The following is an 11,229-nucleotide window of genomic DNA, read 5'->3' on the forward strand; positions in this document are numbered from 1 at the left end:
ATGGATAGCTCTCTGGTTAGGAGAATGGGGGATAGGGTTGTAAATGAAAGTGATTTGAAAACAAAAATTATAAATGCAAATCAAAATGAGTTACATTCTTTATCACAATGAGTTGCTTGGAGCTTGCCTTTCATAAATGATATTTTTTTTAAAAGAAGTCTGACAACAGCCTTTCAAGATCAGGAAACCTACAAAAATGCTATCAGGCCAACAAAATAGACACTGATCCCATATACACTTACTTCCTCTGCCTCCAAACAATGCTACATCTTTCCACCAGTCTCTTGACCACTGGGCTGATAGAAGTAAGTTCATTCTGCCAACTAAACTCTCTGAGAAACGTGATACCAATACCTGAAATCCCCTTTTCCCAGATCCCAGGCTGTAGGATGGCAAACGACTTTTCTGCCGTCATTAGGGTCTGTGAGCATGGAGTTTTCCCAGAAACCCTCCGTCATGTTATAGAGGCCAACAGACACAAAGAAGTTTTCAGCTTCCTTGAATATTCTTTGTGCATTCCAATTCTGAAAGGTTTAAGATCAAGTTAGTATGTAGAGTGTGTTTAGGGAAGGTTCATAAAGCCATTTATGGTTTAAAAGAGGGATACGATGGTACCAGGGACTCTGCCAGATCCCATGGCCTGACGGGAAGCCGGCTACAACCCAGGGGCATGTGGGATAACCTAGATTTTGGAACTTCGGGGAGGGAATGGGATGGGTTGAGGAGAAACCACAGCTGGACTCTGCCAACTTTGACGATTCTGCCTATGTATCTGACATCACAGAAATGGGCTTTGCCTAAGAGTGATCATCTTACTCTAAGATCCAATAGGATTGATCTAAAGAAACATCCAAAAGTAACTTTAAATCACAGAAAAATCACATTCTCATGTTTTGGGTTTTCTCCCCCATTTGTCCTCTCCCTGGGTGAGGATTCTGATAGGTAGATAATAGCAAAGAGGCACCATGGCACAATACATCAAGAATTGACCTCAGAGTCATGACGATCAAGCCCTGCTTCTAATACATATTGGCAGTATGACCTCGGTCAAATCATTAAGCCTCAGTGTTCCTGGTAACCCTCTGAGACTACATACAAGATGCAGAAGGGCTGACCTCAATTAATTAGAGAGAGATTTCTTTTACCTGGGATTTCCCAATGTGAATGAAATCACAGATCTAATAACTATTCTTGAATAATAATAGGATAAAAGATGATAACATCTCACAGGGCTTCTGGTCTGATTTTCCCTTTGGATGGACCCATATCACCTTGACTGATTGCTTGCTATAAAATCAATCAAAGATGAATGATTGTGTGGATACCAAATCAAAACTCACTAGGAGAAGGGAGCTATTCCCTCCAAGGACAAGTTTCCTGGATTTAATTTCATATAAATGAAATATTAGTAAGTATTTCACGCTAAGTGGAATTCTTGTATTCTGCCTACTAATAATTGTTTTTGTTTGTTTTTATTTTTTTGGAGGGGAGAATCCAAGGCAATTGGGATTAAGTGACTTGCCCAAGGTCACACAGCGAGTGCATCAAATGTCTGAGACTGGATTTGAATTCAGGTCCTCCTGACTCCAGGATTGATGCTCTATTCAATGAGCCACTAGCTCCCCCACCCCCCACTAATGATTGTTAAATAATTATTAACTCTCTCATGATACTGATGTCAGACAATCAATCAAAGGGATCTCCTTCTTTGGAAAATAGGGGGAAATCTGAAACTGAATGTCATGAAGCAAGGATCAATACTATACCTATTTTTCAAGGACCTCGAGCCCAATGATTCTGAGAGCCAAAATATCAATACTATCTAATTTTCCAAAGGAAAAATGCCCCATCAGGGTAAACTTTGAATTGGTCTAGAAGTCTCTATACATTTTCACACAGCTTTGCAGATCAGTGACTAGAATAGGATGGACAGGAGAGCATTAAAAAAATAAGACGGAGCTAAAACTCCAATTTACAAAAATTGTGTTCAAGTTACCTGCTCCTTCATGGCTTCAGTCACATCAATGTTTGGTTTTTCTGAATAGGGCACTGTCAGTGAATATAAATTTGTCCAAAATCTGCCCCACATGTCACCTGTAATAAAGAAAAGCCCATCAAGGCACATAAGAAAGGCAACAGAAAAATAATCACAGTTTCCAAGTAATGCTCGAAATAAGAGGGTTCATGCCACTCTAGGCCTTGTTAGGACTTCTACAAATTCTGCTTTCCTATTTGCCCACTCCCCCCCTTACCCCCAGTCCCTCTCCTTATGTGTTCTTCTACCATCCCATAAAACCACTAAAGCAGGGAAAATAAGTTTAAAAATATCAAAATTATTTGGAAATACTGCAATGAATCTATTTGGAGGTTTCCAAACTCTTAGGCCCATCTCAGGCCAATGCAGTTTATGTTGTGGAGAGAAAGCATTTCTACTCTTTATATTCCACCATTCTTTGGTCAAACAATCCTCATCAACTAAAATCCCTTTGAGGAGGATTATTTCATTTTTTTTTTACTTTCTATGCACAGTGCTTTCTTTGCACATAGACAATAGTATATAACCCAGCAATGTGCTCTATGTCTGTTACCCAGTTAAGCTAAATCCTGAAAGGCTCATGAAGAGGTTGACTTTAAGGTAATGATTTTTGAATCCAAAGCAAATTTGAATGGCTACCTCCTTTGTCAAAGAGGGGATGTAATCAGCATCAGTAGAGGGAGTACTCACATCTACAAAATTGCAGATTGATGTACTGAAAGGCTATTGGCTGATAATTATTAATGGTAATAAATAATAGGACCTAAATTTCCAGTCAAGTTTGGAGAATTTTTCATTAGATTCTCCTAATTGGTGGAGAGAATATTGACAGGATACTCCTTTGCCTTCATAAGGGACAGAGTTGGCAAGAAAGCTTTGAAGATAAGAGACACAATTTATTCCTTCTTTAAGGGATACAAACATGGCTTCAGATAGATTCTTGTCAATAGGAAAAAAGAGAACCTTTTGCTGGTGTGTAGTGGGAGACAGCACCTTGACATGTCCCTGATTTCTAGCATGCCTCCCTAGAGATGTCCAAGGAATTTCCTCTTGAGTAAAATTGGGTCTCTCGCTTGATTGATCCATCTCACTCCCAGAGGGGATGTTCATTAACTATGTGTATTTTATATTATATTCTAGTGTGAGGACCTCCAATTTCTGTTTGCTGTTTACTTGGATAAGAAGAGTTATTCACCATCCAGTATTTGAACCTACGTCTTCTTGGTTTTGAAGTCAAAATGTCTACATCCTGCAATACTCCCTGAATAGCTGTAGTAAAAACCAGATTAAAATGTAATTGGAAAGTGTTTAATAAAATAAATAAAAATACAATGCAACATAGATAATGTTAATTTGTAGTTTTCGGAGTCAATATGTGGCCCACAGGAATCCCTGAGCTTAAAATCACTGGACTATACCATGCTTAGATAGTAGTGCAGTTATTATCATCACCATTTTAGATATGAAAAGATGTTTAAGGTGAAGTAGATTGTCCATAGTTACAACGTTAGTAAGTGTCAGAGCTAGAATTTGAACTCAGGTCTCCTGATTCTACATCCAAAGCTATTTCCACTATTCCATAATGCATCATTACTCTTGTCTATCTTAAGTTGTAAACATCAGGAGGGAAGGGCCAGTTCCCTCCAAGCAGAGCACAGGATTACCTAGCAAGGAAATGTTCCTGCCCACCTCTGCACACTCCACCCCCTCAACTTTTCCCATGCTTGAAGCTGACGACAGGAAGGAGGTCCACAGTATAATATGCAGTGAATTCTGGGACATAGCCTTATCTCCCCTTTCAGTTTATGCATAACAGTAGTGATCTATGGATACTCATGCCTTAGGAACTGATGGTGAACCACATTCCCCACTCAGGACAGGGCTAATAACTAGCAGGGAATACTGACAATCTTAGACATCTTGAATGCTCAAAATGTGGCAGAACAAGCAGTTTCTGGACAAATAAAAAGCATTCCCTTGAATAGAATGGGCCACCCATCCTTCATGTTGGAAGCAATAGTGTTCTGGTAACTGCACCTGAACTCAAGATTGGCAATGAGGATTCTCATGAAACTAACATTCACAGGAGATTGTGATGGGCTACCTTGAATTATTGCATATATTATTACAATATTATATATGCAGGGAATAAATCTAATTAGAGGATAGCTCTCAATCTGGCTGCAACTCCAGTCAAACAACCAGAACTTTTGGAAATTCTGGTCTATTCTTGATTTGCAAGAAGAGAAAGCTCCTATGGTTATTTGGAGGGGAGGGGCACAGTTCCTCTCACCTCAAAGCTGTATTGAAAGCAAGACAGAACATCTTGCTGGGAATCGCACTTTAACCACCTGTAGAGCTCAGTAAGTGGCAGCTCAGTGGCACAGTGGACTCATCTTCCTGAATTCAAATTTGCCCTCCTACATTTACTAGCTATGTGACCCTGGACAAGTCACTTAACCCTGTTTGCCTCAGTTTCATCATTTGTAAAATGAGTTGGAGAAGGAAATGGCAAATCATGCCAGTATCTCTGCCAAGAAAATCCCCAGTGGGGTCACTGTCAGTCGGACATGACTGAAAAATGACTGAACAAGAGTTCAGTCAATTGACAGAAGAGGGCAGCAGAGAACAATACCTGAAGCCTGAATTGTAAATTAATGGCAGGAAGCCTCCTGCCATTCCCTCAACCAGAGGAAGCCTCATGCCAGGGACTTCTTTAAAAGGATCCTTGGAGCAGAAACTGCCTAGTCAAGACTTTGAGGTGTTGCATCTCTTGTTCATTCAATAAAACTTTCTCCTCCAATACAGTAAACACTTTCTTTTGCAACAGTGTTTTGGGTTTTTGTTTCGTTTTTTAAGTTTACTAGGTGAGGGAATGGGCGCCGAAAGAAACAGGAAGCATCTCCAGGTTGGCTACCCCACTAAACATAAGGTCCTCGAGGATAAGAGTCTGTCTCATTATGGCATCTCTAGTCCCTTGCACAACACCTGGGACTCCATTCGGGCTTAATCAATGCTTGCAGATTTGCTGACTGATGAGACATTTTGACCCAAGGGCTTCAGATACAGGACAGAACCATTTCTATTGGTGTCCTCTGGGAAGGGGGAATTTGGTGGGGGATGCATTTTGAACTGTGGCTTCCTTCTGGTACTAAATCCTTTTGAGTCATGGACTTCATCAAAGGTTTTTACCTCAGAAAAACTAGCAGTTTTGTGACGTGCCCAAGGCAAGCATCATAAAACTCTAGTTGGGGACAAACCTGCAGAAAAAGAGTTCTCAAATCAACTTTTAAAGGCAAATTAAACGGGAAGAGGCATTTAATTGGGGAGAAAAGGGGTTCGATGAGATCCTGGGAAACAGGGACACTGCTCTGGGGGAATGGCTTCCTATTTTAATTAATCATGCCTACTAACTAGATACTAGTTCAATTATGTCTAGATGTTAGAGGCTTGGGAAATGCAATCAGTCCCTCTAAGTTTCAGCTCCCTCATTAAGACTGTTTGTCCCTGTGCCCAAAAGCAATGAACACCACATGACCAATTTAAATAAATAGTAAAAAGATGGTAGACTGCCTTTTATTACCAAGCAAATGAGCAGGAAGACCCCCAGTTTCACTGATTAGAGGGCCATAGGTGGCCATCAGCCTTCTCCTCACATAGGCATGTAGATGTTCATACAGTGGTTTTATCTGAAAAAAAAAATCAACAAAATATGAAGGATACCAAGCAAACAGCAGCTCATCCTCTCCTGCCATGTCCCTGACTCCAGAAGCTGAAACTTCCTTGTACACTACAAATGTATAAGTAAAATTTTTCTCCCACTCTGAGAAATCTGGAGAAGCTAAAGGCATATCTTCTATTCTTTTTTTTATGGCAATTCATTCCACTCCAGGCTTAGATTTATGGATTTATGCCCAGAACTCTTCTGAAGGAATACATCATTTTTAGGATGTTGTCTGATTTTATTTTTGACAGCCCAACCTGAGCTAGGTAAACCTTAAGCAAGTCAATAAAATCTTCGGGGACTCCATTTTCTCATCTCTAAGAAGAGGGCATTTGGACAAGACAATGTGAGCTGCCTAGAGCGGGAAGTTTGGAGGAAAGGTCCAGGAGTCAGAGTGTGAGGAAAGGAAGCTGTTGCAAATTCTCCATAGGAACTTCCCTGAAGCCTTGTTCAGGCCAAAAATAAAAATGAAAGAAGAAGAAAAAGAATGAGGGTGGAGGTGGGAAGGAAACACCGCTGGAAGCAAAGGCCAAAGGACTGTTCCAGTAACTTTCCTAGTCCCATTTTTCAGTCATTATTTGAGAGCAGAAGAGAAATAGAGAGTAGGGAGTAATGGCAGGCACTTCTATACCTTTCCTCATCTGCAGAAATTGGCAAACTAGAGGCTTAGACTAGAAAACTTCAGACTTTCCCAGTGATAAAATTCTGTAAGTTTATAAATCAAGGACACCTAGAAAGAACTGGGAAGCATGGGAAGGAAAAAGCATTCCACTGGACATTATTTCTCTGTTCTAATCAATCATCAGCTGTCAGCCTTTGCATGTGGTCCCAATCTGCACGTCAGGTATGAATTAAGTGACATCCTTGAACTGTTTGCTACCTGGAGAAAGATTTGTTCCACATCTTCAATCAGCTGAGAACGACTATAGGATTCACTTGATCCTTCAATTTCATAATCTGCTCTCCAATAATCCCCATAATCTTCATAGTCTTTAAAAATAAAACAAAACATTAGTTCAACAAATCCTGAATACAAGCCGCGTACAAATTGAAAGGAAGAGGAGTTTGGTATTTAGGAGACTGAAGCTTCGGTTTAATTGGCGCTTCTGACATATGCTAGCGGTATGGCCCCAGGCAAATCATAATGTCTCAGTAGCCCAGGCAACTGTTTCTGACTATGAGTTACAGATGAGTTGCTAATCTGCATCAGCGGATAGAGTTTCCACAATGAGAGTTCCCTCCAATAATGAAGTCATCTAAAAAATGTGCCGGGCACTAAGGATACGAAAATGAAATGTGACACAGTAGCTGATTTTTTGGAATATACAGTGAAATAGAAGGGCATAAGATATTAACTTAAATAAGCATGGTCAAGACAATGTATTAAGCACAAAGGAAGGGTCTAGTCAAAATGCTTTATGATAAGGAAAGATCTTTAGCCTGGGTATCAGAAGCATTAGGGAGGTAGCCACCTAACTAGGAGCTGAAGGTAAAGCAGAGACCTTGAGTGAATATGAAAGTAAGAGAGGGGATGATGAAATCAGAGGCCACTAAGAAGTTCAGAATACATGTAGGGGAATAGTAAGAAGGTTAGAACCTGAATATGGAGGGCCGAAAATGCCAGGCTAACTAGTTTGTATTTTATCATACAGGAAATAAAAATAAAACAACATAAATAAAATTAATACAAATATAATGTAATATAAATAAATCAAGTAAAATAAATAAGAAAAAATAAGACTAGAGGCAGAGATATCAGTTAAAAGGTTATGACAATAATTCTGATGAGAGTTAACGAGGCCCTGAATTAGGATGGCGGCAGCATTTGTCGAGGAGAGGGGACATAGCCAAGAAATGTTATAGAGGTAGATCCAATTGGCCCTAGCAAGAGACTGGACGCGGAGGGAAAGGAAGAGGGAAGAGCCGGACAGAGAGATACATTTTGAGCCTGAATACAGAAAGTATGGCAGTGATGACAACAACACCATTTAGAGAGAACTTGGAGACTTGCAAAAGGCTTTATGATATTCTCTCAAAACAGCCTCACAATAACCATGGGAAGCAGGTATCACTGTCAGCCTCATCTTATAAATGAGGAAACTGAGACAAGCAGAGGTTAAACGAATTGCCCAGGATTGTCTGAGGTGGAATTTTAACTCTGGTCTTCCTAATTTCATGCCCAGCGCTGATTCACCTTATTTGCCTTTAGATGATAATGTTAACAGAAATCGTGATATTTGAGAGAGAGCTAGGACCTGGGGAAGATGCTGAGTTCATTTTAAGTTGTGCTGAATGTATCAGTGATATATGTTGGTGGAGAAGTCCAGTAACCATGGGAAAAGCAGGACTGAAAATGAGAATAGAGATTAGGGCTCAATATATAAATCAGTAAATAATTATCGTAGAGATGAAAAATGAAGCCTTGGGAGTAAACGAATGCAAGGAAAGATTATATAGGAAGAAAGGATCAAAGATGGAGCCAATGGAGATTTCTGCACTTGAGGGCAAAAGGCTGCTAAAGCAGGGAAGGCTGAAAACGGAAGAGACAGACACGCCAAAGAAGAGGAGGAATTTCTTTGTTATCAGTGAAGATATATAAAATTTGTGCACAATTAAAAGAGCTGTTACTTAGTTGTTTTCAGTTGTGTCTGACTCTGTGACCCCATTCGGGGTTTGGGGGCAAAGAAACCGTAGGAATATCCTTGAGTCAGGAAGACCTGAGCTTAAATTCCACCTGAGACACTTGCTTTCTGTATCACCTTAATCAAGTTACTTAACCTTTGTCTGCCTCAGTTTCCTCAACTGTAAAATGGTGATGATAATAATAGCATGTACCACCCAAGGCTAATTGTAAGGATCAAATGAAATAACATTATAAAGCTTTTAGCACAGTGCCTATAGAGGCCACATTAGGCACTTAATAAATGCTTGTTTTGTCCTGCCTTTTTTCCTTCCTTTCTTCCTTCTTTCCTTTCATCCATCCTTCCTTCTAGTCTGCCTCCAAAGGCAGACCTTTAGGTCTTTCACAAGTATGCTGCATGACTGCTTTTGGGAGTTGTTACAGATGGAACTCCTGATTAGACTTACATGTTTGGAGGACTTGGGTTCAGATGTCAGCTTTTCTATTTGCTCCCTGTGTGAATGGGGCTCTTTTATCTTCCTTGAGTCACCTTGGTAACACGATGAAGTGTTACACTTCATATTATTGTGCTGTGCTTTCCTGTACTTCGTGAATACTTTTGTATTCATTCATTCATTCATTCGTTTGTTTTTTTTTTACAAATGAAAGGTTTGTGGCAACCTTGCATCAAGTCTATTGGCATCATTTTCCAATAGCATATACTTATATCATGTCTCTGTGGCACATTTTGATCATTCTCACAATTTTTCAAACTTTTTCACTATTATTATTTTATCTGTCATGGTGATCTGTGATCAGTGATCTTTGATGTTACTATTATAACTGTTTGTTATGGGGAGCCACAAACTGCCCCTATATAATACAGCAAACATAAGCCATAAATAATTGTCTCTGGCCCATCTCTCTCCCTCTCCTTGGGCCTTCCTATTCCCTGAGACACAACAAAATTGAAAAGTATTACATAAACTAAGTGGATAAAGCAGCAGCAGGATTTGCGAGGATTGACTCCAGTTTCGGTAAAATGCTATCAAATAGTATCCCATGCTAAAGAGAAGAATCAATCTATGCGAAAAACTTCACTGTTGCCTTATTTTAAGAAACTGCCATAGTCACCCCAACCTTCAGCAGCCGCCACCCTGATCAGGCAGTAGCCATCAACAGCAAGGCCATACCCTCCACCAGCAAAAAGATTACAACTCGCTGCAGGCTCAGACAATGGTTAGCATTTTTTAGCAATAAAGTAATTAAGATATGTACATTGTTTTTTTTTAGACATAATACTATTGCACACTTAACAGACCACAGTATAATGTAAATATAAATTTTATAGGCACTGAAAAATCAGATTCGTGTGACTTACTTTATTGCAATGTTTGCTTTATTGCTGTGTTCTAGAATGGAACCTGCAATACCTTAGAGTTAGGCCCTGTACATATTTGTAAAATGAAATTAAAATTAAAAAATAATTTTATGATACTTTTCAATTTTTCTAAATCTAGGAATTACAGGGTCCCTTCTGACCCTGGGATTCTGTATTCTTTGATCTGGTTGTAGTCTTGGCCCTTTTGGTGGTGAGACCTTGGACAAATCTGGCAGCCACTCAACAAGCATTTATTAAGTACTTTTACATGTCCCAGAGTTTGTGATAAGTGCTGAGACTATAAATACAAACAAAAGGAAAGATGGTGCCTGCCCTCAAGATGCTTACATTCTAATGGAAGCACATAAAAGAAAGTTGAAAGGTGGCTAGGAAATAATGCCAGGTATGGGGGCACAATACTTTGATCCAGAGTCCAGCCTGGTAAGAAATGAATGTGTGGCTGGTGTGAATGCCCTCCTTACTTAACTTTTTCAGGGGTGTATCCCTACCTATAAAATAAGGGAATTAGACTAAACCAGTGGCTTCAAAATCAAATAGAAAACAGATCCCTGAAGGCCTCAGATTGACTTCAAAACCCACAAATTATTACTATCTATGTTGCATTTTATTCCTATTTATTTTTTTATTTTCTTTTCCTTTTTGGAAGGCAGTTGGGGTTAAGTAACTTGCCCAAGGTCACACGGCTAGTTTTTTTGTTTGTTTGTTTTCTGTTAAGTGTCTGAGGCCAGATCCAAACTCAGGTCCTCCTGACTCCAGGGATGATATTCTACTCACTGTGCCACCTCGCTGCCCCTATTCCTATTTATACATTTCCCAATTATATTTTAATCTGGTTCAGGGCCAGAACTCAGGGAGTTCTGCCAGCCACTGACCATGAGTTTGATACCTCTAGACTCGATTAAGGAGTTCTCCAAGTCAAAGAATCTGTACTTCTCTGAGATCCAAATCTACTCCCAATTCCTTCTGAGAGCCCTCTAGATCTCCAAAGCCACTAAATATTTGATTAGATAAGGTCAGGTAAGATGAAAAAAAAAATTGAAACACTTCACAACTCCTGAAAGTCTGAGATACTCAAAGACTGGAGAAAGCAAATTTGTGATTGTGATGGTCTTTGTCCAAATATCCTTAGCCAGCAGAAAACCCTAAATTCAGTGAGAGCCTTGATCCTTGGTTGGCATTGGAAATGTCACTGATTTTCATTTATGAGAAATATGGTCCCCCTAGAAGACAAAGCATAAACTTACCGTTTCCTTTTGCAACTTCATTTTTCAGTTCCACATATTCTTCATATAATGGCCTCATTTCTTTGCCAACTTTAGATCTCCAGCCTTCCCAGGCCCATAGCCTTTCATAATAATCTTTGCTCTCTTCCATAATTTTGTCCAAACCTATTACCACAAAACAAATGAAAGTGGATATTTGTGTATTCCTGAACTTGGCCTAAATTT

At 39.6% G+C, this 11,229-nt stretch overlaps 1 protein-coding gene across 3 annotated transcripts in view; it reads right to left on the reverse strand.

The window, feature by feature from the left end:
* ACE2 (angiotensin converting enzyme 2) overlaps window positions 1–11,229 on the reverse strand; it is a 69,311-nt gene that overhangs the window by 29,804 nt on the left and 28,278 nt on the right. For all 3 annotated transcript variants that reach the window (XM_069100640.1, XM_069100639.1, XM_069100641.1), the window contains 5 exons: window positions 11,026–11,169; window positions 6,640–6,749; window positions 5,619–5,724; window positions 1,997–2,094; window positions 355–524 (listed from right to left, as the gene is read on the reverse strand). In XM_069100640.1, coding sequence (XP_068956741.1) covers window positions 355–524; window positions 1,997–2,094; window positions 5,619–5,724; window positions 6,640–6,749; window positions 11,026–11,169 — 628 coding nt within the window. The remainder of the gene's footprint in view (window positions 1–354; window positions 525–1,996; window positions 2,095–5,618; window positions 5,725–6,639; window positions 6,750–11,025; window positions 11,170–11,229) is intronic.

The sequence above is a fragment of the Petaurus breviceps genome, unplaced genomic scaffold (assembly GCF_028583685.1).
Source record: "Petaurus breviceps papuanus isolate PSGF00001 unplaced genomic scaffold, PetGlider_PUasm1.0 419, whole genome shotgun sequence".
NCBI classification, from domain to species: Eukaryota; Metazoa; Chordata; class Mammalia; order Diprotodontia; family Petauridae; genus Petaurus; species Petaurus breviceps.